This window comes from Sciurus carolinensis, chromosome 10 (assembly GCF_902686445.1).
Source record: "Sciurus carolinensis chromosome 10, mSciCar1.2, whole genome shotgun sequence".
NCBI classification, from domain to species: domain Eukaryota; kingdom Metazoa; phylum Chordata; class Mammalia; order Rodentia; family Sciuridae; genus Sciurus; species Sciurus carolinensis.
Genome location: NC_062222.1, coordinates 67,647,141 through 67,669,044, shown reverse-complemented (window position 1 = coordinate 67,669,044; position 21,904 = coordinate 67,647,141). Strand labels below are relative to the sequence as shown.

At 38.0% G+C, this 21,904-nt stretch overlaps 1 protein-coding gene across 3 annotated transcripts in view; it reads left to right on the top strand.

Annotated features, from left to right (window-relative positions):
* The window catches only part of LOC124995004 (broad substrate specificity ATP-binding cassette transporter ABCG2-like), a 50,008-nt gene extending 28,348 nt beyond the window's left edge, over positions 1–21,660 (top strand). For 2 of the 3 annotated variants that reach the window (XM_047567390.1, XM_047567392.1), the window contains 11 exons: positions 1,150–1,286; positions 6,135–6,286; positions 7,795–7,896; positions 8,497–8,744; positions 12,841–12,923; positions 13,545–13,634; positions 14,861–14,985; positions 16,603–16,757; positions 18,859–18,948; positions 19,936–20,021; positions 21,426–21,660. In XM_047567390.1, the coding sequence (XP_047423346.1) occupies positions 1,150–1,286; positions 6,135–6,286; positions 7,795–7,896; positions 8,497–8,744; positions 12,841–12,923; positions 13,545–13,634; positions 14,861–14,985; positions 16,603–16,757; positions 18,859–18,948; positions 19,936–20,021; positions 21,426–21,573 (1,416 nt within the window). In that variant the 3' untranslated portion in view covers positions 21,574–21,660. The remainder of the gene's footprint in view (positions 1–1,149; positions 1,287–6,134; positions 6,287–7,794; positions 7,897–8,496; positions 8,745–12,840; positions 12,924–13,544; positions 13,635–14,860; positions 14,986–16,602; positions 16,758–18,858; positions 18,949–19,935; positions 20,022–21,425) is intronic. The other variant, XM_047567391.1, reaches the window with a different exon arrangement.
* Positions 21,661–21,904: the final 244 nt, after the last annotated feature.

Here is a 21,904-nt window from a genome sequence, read left to right as displayed (position 1 = left end):
AATCTAGCCAATGGAAAAAATTTTTAATTTTTAAACATTATATATCATTGTAAACATTACAGAATTGTAGAGAAGATACTCTGATTAATGATGTGACTTTTAGATAATTACTATGATAATGTAATTATATATACTGTTCACCTATATTTCTCAGTTAATACCTTCTCCCATAATTAGTACAGCTATTTTTTACTGAAGTATTTTATAGAATGTTATATAATATTTCACCCTTACTAGGTAGGAATATAGAAAAAATAAGGATATTTTCGTACCTTACCACAATATAATTATCAACTAACAAAATGAACAATATTTCATGTCATCAGCTATGTGAAACACTTATTAATTCATATTTCCCAAGTCCTCTCCAAAGGCATTTTAGAGTTTAATTATCAGTAAACTCAGTCAAGGACTGTGAGTAGCATTTGAGTACTATCTCTTTGAAGACTTTTAATTTCAATATTACTTGCTACTTTCTGCCTCCCCAAACCTTCCTAGTCCCCTCACCAGACACGTGAGCATTTATTGGTTGCAAAGACTGAGCCAGTTGCCCTTTGGAATATCCCATATTTAGGATATGTCTGAAAGGATGAATTTGGAATTCTGCAGTGAGTCAGGGTGTAGACTGTACCATTGTGAAAGCATTATGGTGACTGGAAAGGTACTAATATGGTATATTAGAAAGTGAGCTTTCCTGTCTGAGTGCATGCTGTCCTTGTAAGTCTACTTGGGGACTTTGAGTAGAAACACTAAGGTGAGTGTGTTGATAGAAGACTAATCATTTACTATAGATCCCTTTCCTTTTTTCCTCCAATCTTTCTCATGTTTTAGACTATAATTTTACTGTTAGGGCCATATCTTTTTAGTATTCTAACTTACTATCTTAACATTAATTATTCAACATGGTGAGGCTCGTACAGAACTGTTAAGAGCATGGGCTTCATATCAGGGCCATCTACTGAGCAGCTCTGCCCTGAGCCTCAGTTGACTCATCGGTAAAAGAGAAACTTCCTCCTTCTCCCAGCTTCATTTACTTCCTGTTTCATAGTGAGGATAGTGAAATAAAGGTCTCCAGCAAGACTAACATAGTTCACCAAATGATAATGATCATTGTCATTCTTGTTGATAATGCAATAATTTGTGTTTTAGGTTGAATCTAGAAAAGAAAGAATAAAGACCAGTATAGCAATGGAGCTGATCACTGATCCTTCCATCTTGTTCCTGGATGAGCCGACAAAGGGTTTAGACTCGAGCACCGCAAATGCTGTCTTTTTGCTCCTGAAAAAGTAAATGCTATGGAAATATTGTTCTTTCATTAATTTAATATCTGGTCACTTCTGTCTATCATGTATTCTTCATGAGGGGGATTCAAAAATGAACATGGATATCTTTTTCCTTCTTTCTTGGAAACAATTAACAAGAAGTGGTTAAAAAAAAGTTGAAACCAGAGTCTGTGGAAGGTGGCCATGATGGTGGTGGGGAGCTGTTTTAAGTAGCAGGAGGGTCAGGGAAGACCAAAAATGTGACACATGAGCTGGGGGTAAGTGAGTGAGACCTGCTGTATCTGCAGAAGAGAGTTCCAGTTGGAAGCAGTGGTCAGTGGCCCCAAGGTGGAGCATGCCTGCTGTGTGTGGAGCATCAGAGAGGCCAGAGGGATGGAACCCAGTGACTAAGGGGAGTGAGGTGGGTTTCTACACTGTCATAATAATACCACAAGCTGGGGGATGAGCAAGAGAAATTACTTTTCTTATAGCTCCGGAGGCTGAAAGTTGAGATCAAGGTGTCTGCAGGGTTGTTTCCTGTAAGGCCTCTCTCACTGTCTTGTAGAAGGCCACGTATGTCTGTTTCTCTCCTTCTAACTGGACACCAGTGAGATGAGGACCATCAGTTACCTCATTTAATCTTACTGACCCCTTTGAAGACTCTACAAAGAAGCCACATTTTGGGTTACTGAGGGTTAGAACTTCAACATGAATTTTTGGGAGGCCATGTAGTGAGAATATAATGTGAGGTAGAGTTGGGCTGTGCAGACTGTGTGGACCTCATAGGTCACCATAAAAATTATGGTATTCCTGTCACAAAGGGGACATGAGAGCATTTTGTTAGTGTCCAAGCAGAGCAATGGCTGTGCAGTCGTCCAGGGTTAGTGAAGGTCACCATGGAGGAGCTGCTGAGGCAGGACAGGGCATGGACCAGGATGCTCGTGGCGAGGTGGAGAGAAGAACTTGGGTTCTGGATCTGTTTTTGAAGGTGGAATCAACAGTATCAACTCAGGAATTGAGTCTGGTGTATCAGGATCGGGAGAATGACTCCCAAAATTTGAACCTGAACAAATGGAAGAAGGAAGCAAATGAAGTAATTTCCTTTTATCAAGAAAGCAGCTATGGGAAAATATTAAATATAGAAAATATTCAGAAGTTGAGTTTTGCACATTTTCTTTAAGACAAAAAATCATTGAACACTAATGTAAAAATTCCAAGTACAATACAAATAAATCCCACTCCCTGCACCTAGACTCCCTGCATTTTACTTCATTTTCTATCCCTTCTTGTTCTCTAATCTCCTGTTACATAATTGTTTTCTGACATCATATCCAATCCCCTAGTCACCCCTGAGTGAACTCCAAGAATCAAGAACACTCCACCTTAGCACCTCCCAGTGAGGAACTCAACAGTCACATTTCATCACAGTCCAATCTGAAGGCTCCAATCAAATGTCACCATCTCTCCTGCTGTCTGTGTTTTCTTGCTGCCTCAGGATCCTTTGCAAAAACATGTACTATCGAACTGTTATACTTTTTTCTATTCTGGAACAGTTCCTCAGTCTTTCCCTGTCTGTCGTGCCTGGACATTCTTAGTGCATTTCGTGGGGTGACCCTGGGCTGGGTCCCCTGTGTTCCATGAGCAAACTCCAACTATGAAATGCTGCTGTGCAGTTCTCTGTACAATATTCCTGGGACTGCACGTACCACAGGGGATGTGGAGACTGATCATCTGACAGGATTTGTGTCTGCTGGACTTCTTTGCTGGAAAGTTACTATTTATGCCCTCACAAGTTGATTTGTATTTTCTTGGGTAAAAAGTTTGGCTATTATGCCCATGTTCTGTTCCTCATCATATCGTCCCCCTCCAGCATGCACCAGTAACTCCTGCTCTCATGGTAGCTGCCTGACTTACACTAGTTGCTTTTCTATGGAAGGAAGAGATCTCTCTCCTTCCCCATTCACTTTTCATTTTGTGCAGTGGGTTATAATCTGTTATCGACCGTTTTAATAGTCAAATTAACCATGATTTGGCCAGGGGAAGCCACATCAATGCGACTTCTGTTTTCTTTTCACATCCCCCTAGTCAATCTTCTAACAATTGTTTACTTCATGGTTACTCTGATGTTTTAGGCTCATCTTGTATATTTCCTGTGAGAGCTATTTCTTCCAGGAACCCTGGTTCCTTGGGGTATAGTTGATATTTAGAAATCAAGATCTGGTTGCTCAGTGTTCTCACTGCTATTGGAGTAGCATTGCTTCTAGACCTTTAGTAGATCGACCTAGGAAGCACACACATATGCATGTGTATGTGTATATATAACTATTATTTGGAACTATAATACTAATCCATATACATTTTACACATATGATATGTATGCATATACAGTTTTTTGGTTTTCTTTTTGGTTAGATATCCAACTCCATGGTTCTCAAATGTTAAGTACCTGTTCTTTCACTGACCTATAGCCACAACCACTGTATCTATATTTTTTTCAATAAAAAGACACATGTAAATATTCGTGTTTATTCAAAAGCCCATAAGTGGGCTGGGGAGATAGCTCAGTTGGTAGAGTGCTTACCTCGCAAGCACAAGGCCCTGGTTCAATCCCCAGCACCACACAAAAAAACAAAACAAAACAACAACAAAAAAAAGCAGCCCATAAGTTCATAATACTATTTCTAATTCCAATTTGATACCTCCTTGTTGTTTTGAGTCTTTGCCATTTCCTTATACAGAAGTGACTTCAGAGCGTGAGAGGTTTGGCTCCCATCTTAGTATATTCACTCACTTGCTCAGACAAATCATTTGTTTAATGGAATCCGTCTTCCAGTCACTCTGGCTTCCCTCTTTGTTCACCACCTCTGCAAACCCTCTGCGTCGTATCTGAAGGTCTCAGACACACCACCTTCACCACTTACCGTCTCTAGCACTACCTTGCTTCCTCTGATGCTCATGTCTCTGTAAGTCAGTCTCTATTAGGAGAGAAGATTCAGGAAGATGGGAAGATGTTACAATTGTCCTGTTTTGCTTATGAATAAGGAACCCTTAGCTACTTCATTTACACATTGTATCAAAATCATTAACCATATGGTCTGATCTTCTTTGAGGCAGAACACCTTTGGGCATCCTGATAGCATACACTTATTCCTTAATCAAATGCATAAATCGAAGTGATTTTCGTCATAAAATATTTTTAGTAACAAGATTGCCCTTTTCCCACACACACTAGCAACTTGACTTCCAGACCGGATACTCTTCCTTGGGAATCTGACTGGCCGAAGTAGAAATTCCTAAACTAAGGGTCTCCCCACAAACGACTTACCCTTATCACCCTAAAGCTCAGAGTTGACAGAACCATTCATATACTCTGTACTTTCCAAATGGCTTTTCATTTACTCATACCCCTGCCCCATTAATCATGAGCAGAAAGCTTCAAATGATCAAGCATTTTTTAAATTTAAAATTTGTTTTTAATTTTTAAAATTTGTTCTGTTCAGGTAAACATGACAGTAGAATGTATTTTGACATATTATACATACATGGAGTATAACTTAGGATCCTATTTTTGTGGTTGTATGTGATGTAGAGTAACACTGGTTGTGTATTCATATGTAAACATAGGAAAGTTATGTCTGTTTCATTCTACTGTCTTTCCTATTCCCATCCTGCCTCCCTTTCCTTCATTCTCTTTTGTCTAATCCAGTGCATTTCTATTCTTCCCTCCTCACCTCCCCTTATTGTATGTTAACATTCACATATTAAGTAGAACATTTGACCTTTTTTTTTTTTTTTTTTTTTAGGGATTGGCTTATTTCACTTAGCGTGATAGTCTCCAGTTCCATCCATTTACTAGCACATGCTATAATTTCAGTATTCTTTATGGCTGAGTAATATTCCACTGTGTATATATACCACATTTTCTTTATCCATTCATCTATTGAAGGGCACCTAGGTTGGTTCCATAGCTTAGCAATTGTGAATTGAGCTTGCTATAAACATCGATGTTACTGTGTCACTGTAGTATACTGATTTTAAATCCTTTGTGTATAAAAGGTTCTGAACAAGGAAAATCAACACAAAAGCAAATAAAAGCTGACAGAAACAATATGTATGTACACATACACATATATTTTAATAACAGTTTCAAACAGTGATTTTGGCCATTTCTTTTAACCATGAATAATAACTCCTGTGAAATGGTAGTTTAGTATTGTTTATGCCATGGAATTATAACAGAGTTCAATCTCAGCATTGCCCTTTAGTAGCATTGACTCCTTGGCTAGTTGCTTGATCTTATTTAAATGATATCTGTAAATAGAAGGAGATAATATGGGAACTGTGTTATAACAGCATTGTGAAAATTGAAAGAAGGTAGTAAGCACTTATTAATGTCAACTGTATTATCAGGGAATAAAGAGGAAAACAATCCTAAAGAGCCAGAAGACCTAAATGGTCAAGGAGAACGGGGCACATGACCACTGTTTTTCTGTGTAGTACACAATGAGTTCTTACACTCGAGTGTACTTACAGATTTGGCTGGACTGCTTATTAGAAATATGGACGCCCTGAACCCACCCCAGGAGATTCTAATTCAACATCTGGAGAGACTGTCTGAGAATCTGCATCATCAATGAGCATTCTAATGGATTCTAGATTGTTGATGCACTGTCTTTAAGAAGACCTAGTGTTTTTAATGAAAGCATTTAGTTTAGGTTCCCCGAGTGCCATGTAGATAACTTGAGATGAGAAGTTTGTAAGAGAAAAATCAAATTAAACTGGGGACAAATGCTTTCCTGGCACCATAAAGTATTTTATCAAGAAGTGCAATGTTCAGATATCTAATTACTCATTGTCCTTCTTTCAACTTAGGATTTCTGAGCAGGGACGAACAATCATCTTCTCCTTTCATGAGCCTCAGAATTCCATCTTCAAGCTGTTCGACAGCCTCACCATATTGGCCTCAGGAAGGCTAATGTTCCATGGTCCAGCGCAAGAAGCTTTGGAGTACTTTGCATCAGCAGGTGTGGTTGACCTTTTCAGGCACTAGATCCTTCACTCATAAACTCCTGAAGGAGAAGAGAGGGGTTGGCGGGAGTGCTGCTTGATCTTTGCATAGACTTAACTCTAAAACATTTTTGGTCAGTTTGGTATCAGGAGTTTTCTTCATTTTTCAGTGCTTGCTTGTTGCTTAGGTTTCTTTCCTTCCCCTCTCCTATTTGAGTATGCATGTGTGTGAGTGAGAGTTTCTCATGGGCTTATGTCTGTTCTACTTCCTAGTTAATGGCAACCTTTCCCTGAGAGTTCAGTCATTAGCTGATTGGACTCACAGCAGCTGTTCAGTTGAACATTGTTGGAAAGGCCCAGGGTCATTCATTTTCTTCTTGACCATGTAATAGATAGTGATCTTGTTCTACTTTTACGAGGGCTCATGGAGATGCTACTTTATTTTCTAATAACATTAGATTGCCTTGGATGGGTTTGTGTTATTATTAGCCACTGGAATGTCTTCTGGTTCTAAGTCTGAGCTGGGTGGGCAAACATTTGTGGAATCCCAGGTTCTATTTCAGATGGAATTGTCTGATCTTTTTAATGGCTTATGCAATCTGCTTCATTTTAGAGATATTTGGAAATTATTATAGATATTTCTTCATGACCCCAAATACAGTTTTTTTTTTTTTTAATTTTTTTCAACTTTATTTTATTCATTTATTTGTATGTGGTGCTGAGAATCGAACCCAGTGCCTCACACATGCCAGGCAAGCACTCTACCACTGAGCCATGACCCCAGCCCCAAATACAGTTTTAAATATTCATTAGCTACCTTAATTTTTTAACTTATTCTCAGCCATTTAAAATTAAACATGTATGGGTTTGGAGAGTCTAGAGGAGATGAACTTAAGAGTCAGATTTCAGGCCAAGTTCAGATGATTGTGCCATAAGAAGTTGAGGTAAATGTTTAGGTGTGCTGTGCTGGTCATGTTCTCTCAAGAATTCAGTTCCAGGAATTTGTTGTCTGTTTTAAATTATGGAAGCATGGCATGAGAATGATAATTTGGACCTCTGAACTTAGTAGGTGGAGAAGCAATGTTGCTTTCATTGATAGTGTCGTTCTAGAATTTGCTACGTGAACTCAGAAAACACAATGAATCCACACATTTTTTTCTTGTATATAGATTTAAGAAGTACTGAAAAGCATCAGTTGATCTTAATAAAAAGGACTAATATATTCTAAAGAGTCCAAGATTAGTTACACACATACACAAGTATACACACACACACGTATGTATACATAAGGGTATACATGTGTGTTTACACACATACATAGGGTTGGAAGACAAAGCATTGTTGAAATATTGTGTGAATGAATAAGAGGAAAGTATAAATTAGTGAGGTGAGAAGAAAGCAAGAATATGGCAGAGAAAATGTTAGATTCTGTCTTCCGCAGCCTCACTTCCCTCACTCTCTGAAAGTGTGTCCTTTTTACTTTTCAAGACCATCAGGTTGTGTTCTTTGGCTGCTTTTCTTGTAGGTTACCATTGTGAGCCCCACAACAACCCTTTAGACTTCTTCCAGGACATCCTGAATGGATACTCCCCTGCTGTGGTAGTAAACAACGAGGAAGTCTGTGAAGGTATGTGAATACCTTAGATTCGCGGGTTTTCCCCTGGTTGATTAGGCTGAAGTTCAGCAATGCAGTGGCTCATTAAATCATGGCTTTCTGAATTCCTATTCATGTGGTGTTGTGCTATCAGTTAACAGATAAACTTTCTTGTCCATAAGTGCTATGGATTTTTTTTTATAGAGTTTATCAATGACCACTTATGTGCTACTCTCAGTTGTAAAAGGAGTTTTCATTAAAAAGTAAATATGATAATTTTGGTCATAATTTTAGAAAAAGAAATTGACTCTTCTTACTTATGCACATAATAGAAAACAAGGACCAAAATTTTAAATTAAGGCTTATAATCTGTATGGTAAGGAGTCTATTTTAAGGATTAGGGTCCACATATTTAGGAAAAAGTGTGAGTTTGCTCTAGCCAGAAGATCCAGGCAGAAGTCATGTTAATTCCCTCTGTTTTTCTGATGTGTAAAGCAATGACAACGCTAGTGATTTTTCTGTACTTAGGCTTTAAAATTTAAGTGTTATCCATGAAAAGGATCACAGAAAATGGCTTCAATTATTTTTCAACTATTAATAATGTTCTCCTCTTTTTGTACTTTTATTCCAAAGCCCATGAAACTGAACAGCTGTTAACGAGACAGTCCTCAGTGATCAAAGGATTAGCTCAGTTTTATGCTGAATCCCGCTTCTACAGAGAAACAGAAACGGAATTAGAGAGACTTTCAGGTGTTGACAATTACAGGAGGTCGGCCTTCAAGGAGATCACCTATGGCACCACCTTCTGCCACCAGGTCACATGGATTATCTGGCGTTCGTTCAAAAACTGGCTGGGTCATCTCCAGCCCTGGATAGTTCAGGTAATCTTACAGATTCTTTTAGGTTTGCTGTGAAATATTCATGTGGGTGTAATTTGGTTCTGACGTTGTCTATCTCAAGATAATGTGTATCTTCTACCCACCCTTCCATTTATTTGTCTTCCCTGCTCCATTTGGGATATAGAAACAGTAAAGCACAATGAAGTTTTTACATATAGAAAGATTTTTTTCAGTGTTTTCTTGGAATACGTAACTCAGAATTTTTTTGAATAAGACAGTCTATAAGGGATCATCTCGGTAAGAAATTTATTTTTTTAATAAATGGAAAATAAAGGCAACATAATCCCCATTTGGGTTTTTCTAGTATCTGTCTACTTTCATTCATTGATTCAATCCGCAACTTCAATGCAAGATGTTGTGTTGTATTTGGGGGACTCTAATATGATAGTGAACAAAGTGAATAAAATAACAGTCTCTGCTCTCATGGAATTTCTTTTCTTATGTAGGCAGAGAGATGATAACTGAACAATGAAATAAAAAATATAGTTTATTAGAAGGGACTATGCAAAAAGTTTAGGCAAAATAGGGGTAGAGAGGGGGCAAGTGATAGGGAAGAGAGGGTTGGTTCACATTTGAAATAGGTGGTGGGGGAAAGCTAGTGGCTTTGAATACACCCTGAGGTGTACTTTGGTCTGTCCACTCTCTAAGGTAAGAGAATGTGTTCTCTAAGGTATGCAGAATGTGTTCCTTGTAATTGACCCTCCTCATTGAGAGATTCTAGTCTTTGGAAAGCGCTAGATACCTTGAAAAGTTTTCAGTTTATGTTCAGGTAGTAACCACACTAGCAAGGCTATTCACTGTCACATTAACTTTCTCAACTAAGGTGTGATAATGTTCTTTTCTCCTTTTGACTGGCCTTTGGTCATTGTTGATTATTACTCATTAAGGTTGTTTTTTTTTCTTTCTTTCTTTTTTCCTATTCTTAACTCCTATGTCACAAAAAACACTGATACTTCCAATTTTTTAGTCCATCCTTTATAAGGAAATCTATTTAGCTGGTTGTTTTGGGGTTGTTATTTTTATTACCACTCACTGAGTTTAGGTTGAGTACTGAAAGATGGCCTGTTGTAGGCTCTACTGGACGACTTCTTAACATGAGAAGCACAGTGTTTACATGTAAGTATTGTCACCTTCCAGGTGTACCTGAGAGCCTGCATTCCAATTTCAGTCATGCTGTCAGTTGTTCCAAATGTTTCTGAACTTTTCATTTGTCATTCTGTCAGAACAGGGCCACTTTTGTGTCCTATCAATCAAGGGTAACATTTTATTCTTTGAAAATAGATTTGATAGCTTTTGGAATCACATCAGGTAAGTTAGATCCATCAACCTGTTCAACAATGGGATGATATAATGAGTTGATTCTTTAGTGTGTTTTATGTGTTAGGTTTTCTGTACGGCTTCTAAAGTTAATGTCTCATCCAAGACACATGTGTGGTAGTTATGGGCAGACAGGAACAGAACATGACTACTTGGTCTACACCAGAATTGTGCCTATTTTGGGTCTAGGCTTCCTTAAGGAGCGCAGAGTCCCCATGTTGCACGTTCAGCCGACTTCCCTCATCAGCAAACCCAGTGTCTCATAAGGAATTCCAAAAATGTTCAGAGAAGTAGCCATCTCTGGAATAAGAATAGGACCTTGAAGCTCCTGAAGTTTAGCAGAACAACTCATGTTAAAGTTTGTGAACACTGTAGTGTTGTAGGAGTAGGCAAACCCTTTTCAGTAAAGGGACAGATGGTAAATATTTAGGCTTTGTAGGCCACATCTGGTCTTTGTCTCAGTTGATCAGCGCTCCCATTTTTGCATGAAAGCAGCCATAGCTTATTTGTAAGCAAATGAACATGGCTGGGTTCTCATGGAACTGTATTCATGACACATAAATTATTTCACATAAATTATATGGTACAAGATATGTCACCTTTTTCCCCCCAACTATTAAAAAAAGGGTAAAAACCATTCTTAACTCATTGACTTTGAAAAAAATAGGTGTTTAGTCCCATTTAGCCTGTGGGCCACAGTTTACTAACTCTTGGCATAGGGTTCTTAATCTTGTATGATTTTTATTTCTCTAAGTTTTTGGTCATAGAGTTGTTAAAATATTTATGACTTTTTTCTGATAACTCTTGTATCTGTTGATTTATAGCTGTCCTTTGGTTGGAACTAGGTATGTACATGACTCAGACTTGATCTCTAACCAGAGGCTGTATTTGGGAGATATTGGAAAGAATGGATGTTCTGAATAAGATTTATTATTCAATTAATACTTCAAAACTTTCCTGATCAAAGCAGTTTGGAAGATGTGCATATTAAACATTTAACTATGGATTAATTTTGTTAGGGACTGCACAGACTTCTCTCAGAATATATCATGTGAAATTCTAGTTAAACACATTTTAATAAAACCAGAATGAAATATTTGGAGAATTTCTTTTTCCAATCCTTCTGTTGAAAACTGAGGCTGGAGGCCAAATGCACAAAGCCCAGTCATTTGCTCCATTGTGCAATTTTATTTTGCCTGGTGTCTTTCCTTTTCTTCTTGCAAAAAAAGAATATCACAAGTGTGCTTCAAAATCACGGCATGATTATGGGATTCAGTGATTTGCTAGTATGTTAGAAAACTGCCTGAAAAGAACAAACTTTACACCTGTAGGAAACATCCTAATGATGTGTTTGTATAAGATATCAAGTGTGAATGCAGAAGAAACAAAGAATGCAGAGCTTCTGGGTAGAAAACCTGAATTTAAGTTATCCTGAGTAAAGTATGGACTGTCGTGTACCTGTGTGTGCTGCATATTGGCAGATCCATCAGTACTTATTTTGGAAACTTGATCTGTTGACATGAAGTAGAGTATAGTCTGAGGATGGTGAAGACATGCCAGCAGAGTGAATTTTCCCTTAAATTTCTGTCTTATGTTCAAGGACATCTTGTAAGTGAAACATTTAAATAACATTATTCCCAGACTGTCATCTTTACAAACCAGTCTTTTTAGATTATGATTTAGTTTTTCTATTTTGATTTGCTTCTTACCTAAAATGTTCTTCACAAATTACTTCATGTGTGGATACAATTATAATATTGAGTATGTTTTTAACTGAAGTTTTCAAGATCGATGGTAGTGTATTTTCTCTAGTCTTCCATTTCCTATATTTTTATATTTAACTTATGAATCATTATATATAGAATTCCTCCAATAAAACCTGGTAATGTGACCCATAACTTTTGTTGATTGAAACAACCCAAAGAGCATTTTTATCCTCAGAACAAAAGCGGTGTTGGTCCAGTAACCCTGGGGGTTGTCCACAGACTGAGTAGGTGAGGATGGTGAGGAATTGTCAGCTCAGATGGATATGTTGACTGTAGGCTTCACTGGCTGAGGTTGAAGGAGAGGCAGACAGAGGAGATGGTAATGGAAGCACTTGGGTGTCCCCAGAAAAAAAACTGACTGAATGCTTTGGTGACAGTGACAATGCAATTTCCCAAGCAGGCCAGAACTCATTAAGTTGAATGGGGGAAACCAACTTACAACTAGTCTTTACCATGCAAAATACCATCATCAAAATTTGTGTGTGTATGCTTTTAAATGGTTTTTATTCATTTTGAGGTGCTGGGGTCAAACCCAGTGACCCAGCACATGCTAGCATTTTGCTGCTAACCTACATACCAAGCCCTGAAATTTTCTTTATTTTTAATAAGAGTGTAAAGTCATCCTGTTTCCACTGGCACAAAAGTTGAGAGTTCCATTCACGTCTGAACTCTTACTCACTGGGACGTTAGTTTGTTCCCCAAGTGACTTTCTGTATCATTCTGCTTTAAGGTGTAGCATCTGTGGGTCCAGAGCCAGAGCTGGGGCTTGGACTGGCAGTTCCTGGTGAACACTGGGAGGAATCTGAACTTGTCAGGAGTCTGCTCTAATAACAGACACAATTTTGTATTCTCCCAGGGACTCTGGCCAAGTCATTTGGAGTGTTTATCTCCATAGAGGGATCTGATTATGTAACTGTATATCATATCATAATAAATGATATGGAAAAATTTTTACGTATAATTACAACTCCATTTTCATTTTTCTTTTGGAAAAGATAATCATCGCACTGATACTGGGACTGGTGATAGGTTTCGCTTTCCTTAGACTGAAAAATGGTTGTACTGAAATCCAGAATAGGTAAGTAAATTTAAATACTGTTATTTTGTTCAAGTTTATAAGAAGCCAGTATGAATGGGAATTCATAATAAATATGGGATAAATGTCATTGTTTTATTGGGGGTTGAATGAGCACATTGCAAACTGAATGGAAGAGTTAATTTTCTTTTTCTCAACAAAAAGCAGTATTGAGGGTACGGTGTTTTACTGCCTTTTTTTTTTTTTTTCCTTTAAGAATGATAAAGGAGCCTAGGGTAGGTGGGTAGGATTTGGGTCTTCCCATTACATGGATAGCACTTAGGTTAGTGCATTGATTGTTACCTATAGAAGTGCTCATAATATGGCCTTAAAAATCCATTTCTCAGTGAACTTTTTAAAGGCTATGTCCAGACATAAGTGCTCAGCAAAATGTCACGTATTTCAAAAACTGTACTATAATATACAGTCACAACAGTACCACTATGGAGACAGAAGTGGGAAGAGACCTCATGCAGTCACATGTTCCTGTCTATTTTAACCTGTATTTTTTTTTAAATATTTAATTTGTATCATTACAAATATAAAAGAAGTTCTATGGTAGAAATCTTCCCTAAAATGATACTGAATTAAACATAGTGCTTTGGTTCTTCTTCTTTCCTGCAGAGCCTGGTCACTCTATGTGCTGACTGTCTTCCAGTGTGTCACTAGTGTTTTAACCAGGGAGATCTTCTTGATGGAGAGGAATCTTTTTATGTGAGTAGGTTTCTACTCTGGGAGGTAGCATCCGCGTCTGCTGGTCAAACTGGTGACATTCAGAATTGAGCCAAGGATGTAAATTGGGAGATTACTAGTATTGTTTTATTTCTTAGTTTGTTTAATTGACAAGTATAAATTGTATATACATATAAAGTGCAACATGAGCTTTTGAAGACTGTATATGGATTGCTAATATTAATTGAGAAGAAACACTCAGGAATCGAGTGGAAAATCAAGAGGATTGTGGGGCCAGCTACTGAGGGAAAACGGAGTTCCCGGGTTAGAAATGGTCAGTGAATCCCAGCATTACAGAGAAAATAAGCAATAACAAGGCTGCAATTATTTTTCTGTTCTTAGCAAATAACAGGTCATGATGAAACTTAGGGGAAAAGTTTAAGAAGCTTGGTAGAGATGAAATGGTGGAATGATCTGCAAATTAGAGGTGGGAAGTAAAAGTGACAAAGAATTTAATGAAGTGTAGCCCTTGGTGGATGGAGGAATAGAAATGACCAGAAGGCCTTCTTACAGTAAAGAGGTGGCTGCTTTTGTCTCTTCTGTTTTCAAAGATGGAAGAGATTTTCCCATACTTACATGCCAAGGGCAGGAATCATTAGAGGATTGTGGGGACACTGGTGTAAAGGTTTGGAATTAGAGGAAGAAGAAAGATGAGGATTTGGTGGCTGGTGGGGTCGCACATTTGAGATGTGATCATTGACAGAAGCTGACTTTTTTCTTTCATAACATGAGAGTAGCAGAAGTAAAAGGAGTTTATGGTTGTGTAGCTATACTGAGGCCTGCGAAAATATCAATGTCACCTTCTTCACATTCAGAAGTGGGGAGAAGAAAAGCCCCTGTTACCACTGGGCTTAGCCCTGGACTGCTGCTCTTTAGGCAGAGCCAGACTCAGAGGAGAAGCAGAGTCTCTGGGGAGAGCGAGGAGATGCAGACTGTGTCCCTGGAGGGGTGATGTGGACCAGAGTGGGTAGTGACAGGAGGGGTGCTGTCATGAGAGGGTCACAGCAAGACTGAGGAGATGCAGACTCTGTGTTTCTCCCCCGGGGAGGTTGCATCCAATGTGCAGAAGGATGAGGTGGGTCAGCCTGGAGCCTGTGGGCAGCTGCAGGCTCAGACGTGGTGGCAGCAGGAGTCTGCGCAGCAGCATCTCATCTGGGCTGGGGCTTCTTGGACTCATCTGGATGTGTGATTTGTGTTTTTTTCTGTAGACACGAGTGCATCAGTGGATACTACAGAGTGTCATCTTACTTCTTTGGAAAACTGTTCTTTGATTTACTGCTCAGGAGGTTTTTTCCAAGTTTTGTATTTACTTTGGTGCTCTACTTTATGTTAGGTAAGTAACAAGACAAAGAGGATGTGTCTTTAGCCTTAGATATGAGGTGGTGTTGTTTTCTAATTTCTCTTTGTAAGCGTGTTCATGGTTTTCCAAACTACAGACCAAGCCAAAAGTACTGAAGCAGTGTATCCTCCACAGTATAACTGCTAAATGTGGGCATCATTCAGACTTTTCCTAACAGCTTGTGGGAGGGTGTGTGTGGGAGGGAGGGTGTACTGAGGATTGAACCTAGTATATAATAAGCATGCAAGGCAAGTGCTGGACCACTCCATTTTATTTTTATTTTAATAGGAGACATTTTAATCTTGATGAGTTGTCCAGGTTAGCCTTGAACTTGTGAGCCTGCGGCCTCAGTCTCCCAAGCAGCCGTGTTTTCAGGCACGCACCCCTGTGACCAGTCCAACTAACTTTAAAACTGTTTTTAAAACTATATTTTATTGAGAAATGCTGTGTGTGTTACACAGGTATCGAGGGAATTTATAAAACTATTTAAGACTATGCTAGAGGAACTGGAATATTTATTGCCTGCCTACCTTCATTTCTTCTCTGTATCTCCACATATATGTCTATATGGAGATAAAATATAGATAGGTAGGTAATATCTCTAGTATCTATAGAGATATATTGAGAGGGATAAATAATCAATATATATGAACATTCTCTCCCTGTCTCCTTCTATGATGAGAGAAAGATGGTGACTTTTAAAGTTGATTGATTTAATAGAAATATTGTTTGGTGGGATATAGAAAGATGTATTTGTGCATTTTGCTCAGGTTTTCTCCCAGTTTCATTTCATGAATATTTCCATCTCTCTCTCTCTCTCTCTCTCTCTCCCTCTCTCTCTCTCTCTCTCTCTCACACACACACACACACACACACACACACACACACACAAACCAGAAATAACTATATTCGACCACACACCAGATTAAAAACCACTGATAGAGCTTTAATCTTCTATTTTACAATTAAGAGTTGTGTAATAAAGAATGTGTCACAAAATCTAGATCCCCCCAGATACCTGTTTGGTGTTCTTGAAACTGTTTCAAAATTTTCAGACTATAAGACCCAGAGCATTAGCTCAGAATTGTTTATAAAGTAGTTTATGTTACTTAACCTAATCCATTCTCTGTCGCAGAGCCATGTGAACATTTGTGTAGGGAAGTCTTAGATTATGGAGAAACTATCCATTTCTCAAGATATTAAATCTACTTATAAATCCCCACTTCAGTTTCTTCACTAATGCAATTGCAGCAACAATGAACAATGTGGAGATATCTGGATACATGAATATGCTGTTGGGTTTCCTTCAACAGTAGAATTTCATCCTCTTGTGCCTGTATCTCTCCATCTCAGCAACTCAGATATTGTTCAATATTACATGTGAAGGAGAGTGGGTTTTACATGCAAAGGTCCTTCGTCAGTAAATGTATGAAAGAAAACTGTGATAACTTTGTGCAGTTACGAGGAGGGGAAATGAAATTGTGAACCCCTGTTGTCTTTTTTCATTTTGATGTTAGTTGATTGGAAAATTACAGTGTTCTTTGCATGTTGAACAGTCCAAAATGCAAGGTAACCTAGACAACCACACTGACCCCTTCTTTTCTTTCTGAGGGTTGAAATGGGGGATAACATCTTTCCTCATCATAATGATTATTGCTTTGATGGTGGCTTATTCCACCACTGCCATGATCCTGGCTGTAGGAACGCGTGAGAATGCAGCATCTGGAAGAACACTTTTGGTGACCATCTACTTTGTGTTTACGCTGGTGAGTGTGAACTTTGCTTCTGTGAGAGGGAATTTTTCTCCTTGTTTCTTCATACACATTCACCTTGATAAACTGGAACTTCATAATCCAGAGGAACTATCTTTAGCTCATTTCCTCATAAAAAAGACAGATTATCTGCCTGCCTTGATACTGGTATTAGGAAACTGCTAGCTGTTTGTCCACAGCAGAGATGGTTTGGTTGGATTCACTGGTCTCCACGGTCAGAGTGAAGCACCATGACTGCAGCATCGGGAGTCTAACTTGAGATTTGAAAATAGTGGAAAATTCTCAAACCTATATATTATGCTCTGGTTTCCCCCCAGTTTCATTCCATGAATATTTCCACATACCTCTCTCTCTCTCACACCCATGAAACACTAGTAATATCTATTTTTAACAACACACCAGAGTAGGAACCACTGGTAGAGCTTAAATCATAGGTTACTTACTTCTGACTTCCTTATGATCTCTTATATCAATATTTTTCTGCTCATATTTTATTTTCAATGGTTTCTTAGTTCCAATCTTACATGCCCTAAAGTTTACACTCACAGTGATGAATCAACAGATGAATGGAACTACTCACCACTATGGAGTGCCTAGCATATTAATACGTCCTTTCTTTTACAGTAGGAGCAGATGTCTTTCAATGACACATAGTTAGCATAAGCTCTTGCCAAAGTTTAATTCTTCCATTTCTGAATTTGGCAACTACCAATGTATACCATTGAGAAAGTGATGTCTTGTTTATATTTCCTGTACTGTCTTTCAGTACATCAAGTATTCTTCAATAAATTAAGATGTTTTATTTGATTTATTTGGTGCTTTGACTGATTAACATGTAAACATTTCTTTGTGGAAGTTAGAAGCTGACCATAAAACCACATTTTACTTAGAGATGCTATATCCTACACTAAGCACATGGAGTGTTCAAGACTGAATAACATGTAGGCACAGCACAACACTCTCATTGTTTTGCATATCCCAAGGCGCCTTGCACCAGTTAGGCCAAGTGTTATATGACCCTCATAAGTGACTCTTTTTCATCTTCAGCATTCCCTCTTGTCATCTCCATTGTGATAATGCTTTCTGTTAGCTTGAGATGAATGTATTGACCATATTTTCTATTGTACTTCACTGCATTATCCTCTTTACTAATTTTAGGCTTTGGGTTACCTTAAGCCTGCATTCTGAATCCCAAATTACTCCAAAAGTCATGGATATACTGTACAGACCCTTGTAAATAACAAATCATATTATATCGTATGGGAGTAGAGAGGGATATTCGATGCTCCAGATCATCTGGCATATGTTCCTAGATTGTCAGGTTTATTAGGGGGAAAAGAGAGTGGTGGTATAATTTGAAGAATCAGTGTAGTCAGCCCTTCATGTTTATGGGTTCAGCATTCAAAGTTTTAGTCTACCACGGATTGAAACTATACAGAACAAAAATTGTGTCTGGATTGAATATGTACAGTTATTCTTTTCTTATCTAAGCTGTGCTGTATAAACCACAGAGCACTTACATTGTGTTAGGCATCATAAGACATGGAAATGATTTAAAATATGCAGGATGTGTGAATTTACAGCAGAAAGAAGGTCCGTGGGTTACATATAAAACTATGCCACTTTTTAAATAAGGAACTTAAGCATCTGCAAATTTTGGTAACTGTGGGTGAGATGGGGTGGGTCCTGGAATCAATCCCTCAGATACCCAGAGAGCTGTATTTCTTATCTTCTTCCATTGTGTGCATTTATAAAGAAAGCTGATTGCATGGTCCTGATAATTTAGAATCCTCCAAATAAGTGGAATATGTTATATATAGATTATAGGTATATTTCACAAAATCTTTGAAATAATTGGGAAGTACAATATAGTTTATATTATCCTTTCTTTAATATCATAAACTGCTTTAGTTATGCAGAGGTATAGACATGCAAAGGACAAAGATTATTATTTATAGTAAATGGAAAGAGTTTCAAGAAAGAGTAGGTCCTAGCAGTAATGTCTAGAAGGTTGTGGAGTTTTTGCAAAGGACTTGTCCAGAGTTCCTCATGAGAACACTGATCCAGTGCTGATACTTGGTTTTGTTTTCCATAGGTTTTCTTGGGTATGTCATTGAATTTTGGAACCATGACATCTCAGCTCTCATGGCTTCAGTACTTCAGTATTCCTCATTATGGCTATATGGTAAGTTGTCTTCATGTGTCATTCTGAGTGGGTTTCCAAGCAGGGAACAATCAAAATCAAGCCTGATCCTCTCATTTCCCGGCCATGAGCTATAAAGGTCTCCCATTCAGGAACTGACTTTCAGGAGCAATGCATGAGCATTTTCTGTTTGACTTGGTAAGTACAAGGTCAGGGATTCATCTGGGGTTTTCCTCAGTTGTGTCATTGTTTGAGGGAGATGAAGGGTGGGAAGAAATCTCTCAGTAAAGGGAAAGATTAATGAAAAACATATTCAGTTAAATAAGGGAATAAATGAAGTGTATGAGACTGGAACATATAGCTTATACTAAAAGGGAAATGAGAAAAGAAACAAAGACCGTGTAATACTCAGAGCGATACTGGCTTTAGCAAGTTAATTGGCTCCAAAGAAAGCTGCATCTTAACATAGTACAATCGAATTTCTAACTACCACAATTATAATTGGTTTTGATCAAAACAAACAAGAAAAGATCATTACCATAAATCAACAATATTCATTAAGCACCAATGTATTATTTGGATTATATTGTGGGGTTACAATGTTGAGAAAGAAGAACGTACCTGTGGGGCAATAATAGCCAGAAGTCTCCCTTCTTGGCCAATTTAAAACATCACAGCATTAGGCCTCTTGATTACCTGGGAAAATACTTTGGTTGATTGGCTGTGACAAAGATTGTGAGTGTAAACTTGGTGTATTTTTAGAAATCACAATAAAGATTAATCTGGAGGGTGTTACTGAGATCCTTCTTTGGCACTTTTCTCTTCCGCAGTGCTAGGGACTTAACCCAGGCCCTTGAGCATGCTCAGCACGTGCTCTAACTCTTTGGTCTATCTCCAGCCCTTTTATTGATTTTGAGATAGGGTCTGGCTAAGTTAAGTTGCCCAGACTGACCTTGAACTGGCAAGTCTCCTACCTCAGAGTTTGAAATTTGAAATTGTTTGCCTTGTCCTGTTCCCCTTGAATCATAGGCTTTGCAGCATAATGAATTTTTGGAACAAAATTTCTGTTCAGGACTCAATACAACAGTAGGCAACTGCCGTCCCAGCTCTGTGATGTAAGTTTGTTATCAACGTCATAATGGGTTTGCTTACTTTCTATTGTGGTATGAAGTAGAAAATCCCCCTGGGTTTAGAAAAATTCTGAGTCCTTCTATGGTCAACAAGAGTTTCTGAACCTGTTGCCTCACTCTTCCAAGTAAGCCATTGTGCACTAATAATGCATGGGAACATGCTGTGCTTTTCATGTGTATATTTTACTTCAGTCAAAATTGTATTTAATGTGGGGAATTCTCTGTCTTGAGATTTTGAAAGATTGATGTTTTGATTATAGTTTTGAATTAACAAAAGAGAAGAGAATGCCAGTATGTGAAGTCTCTTACAGATTTTTCACATAGTATTGAAATAATTCTTAGAAATAACAAATTTATTTTTAATTACTGACAGGAAAAAAACTGTGAAAAGGGGTTTCCTTTATCCTGCTTTGATCTGGGTGTGACATCTTTGTAACACTAAGTCAGTGGCACATTGCTGGTCAGGATGAAGTATATGGGAAAAGAAGGACCAGAGAAGCATCCACCACAGGCTTCACACTTAAATCAGGCTCATCTTCACAAGGGGAAGGAAGAAGCTTCTCTTACAGCAAAGAGAGGCCATGCATGGTTTTGAAACTTCTAAATTTGAAGACATGCACAACAAAGGCAGCAGGCAATAATTGTGGCTGCATCAGGGTTTATTTTTGTTTTTGTTTTTTTGTAACAGCCTCTTTTCTAACCTGTAGCAAGAATATTACATCCTGCTTTGCTCCATCTGCTACTTAGTTTGACTCTCCTTCCTGGTCCTGTTGGTATCTTTCTGTAGCTCAGTATCTGCAGTGCTCATTGCAGTCTTGGTGCGAGAGTCTCCAGAATATAACTCTGGCTGGAAGCCCTTGCTCCTCTTGGTCCTAGTTTTAGAATTCATAGCCTGTGTTTTTAGGATGGCTGTCTTGTGGGTGAGCAGAACTACAGGGAGCTTTGATGGTCTTAGCAAGGGCCATAGGTGTCATCCGTTAAAGCTGAGGGTTCCCTATCAGGAGTAAGTGAAAAGTGACCTGATCAATATTTCCTTTGAAGAGAGCAGCATTACACATTTTGAAATGAGTTCATCTGTGGAGGCCAGAAACTTGATACATAGTGTGACTCCACATGTGGCCAAGGTTGTTAACCTTAATTCTCCTCTTTTAAATGTGTGTAATATCTATACCCCTTTAGATTGTTTTAGGGGTTTAAGTGTTTAGCTGCAAATTGCTTGGCATAGTATCTAACAAAATTATAACTATTTAATGATTGTTAATTATTAGATATGAAGGGATTACAGCTGGTTAAATGTAGGCTTCTTGGGAAAAGAAACAGTAAATATATTGAGTAAAATTTGACAGATACTAGGAATGAAATTATATCTTTATTTGTATTGAATTTCAGATGTACTGGTGAAGAATTCTTGATAATCCAGGGAATCGATCTCTCACCTTGGAGCTTATGGAAGAACCTCCTGAGTTTGGCTTTTATGATGATTATCTGCCTCACAATTACCTACCTAAAGTTGTTATTTCTTAATAAACATTCTTAAATTCCTCTTTACTATGAATTACCCTGACATTAAAAAAGAGCACCTTGATTTATTTTAAATATTCAGTAAAGATTTTATATTACTTTCTTTTCAGTTGCCATCGACAATTATTTTATTAGAAGAATTTCACAGAAATCACCACAAACCATATTATACATGAAAGAACCCAAGCAAAATACTTCTGATATTATGCATTGTATAATTGTTTCTTGTGATATTATGCATTGTATAATTGTTTGTCTCATCAGACAGGAGTGAAGAAATCTAATTTCTTGACCTAAAAAAGGAAAATTGAATTCTAGAAACTCTTTATGAGTTGCCAGTATCTCTG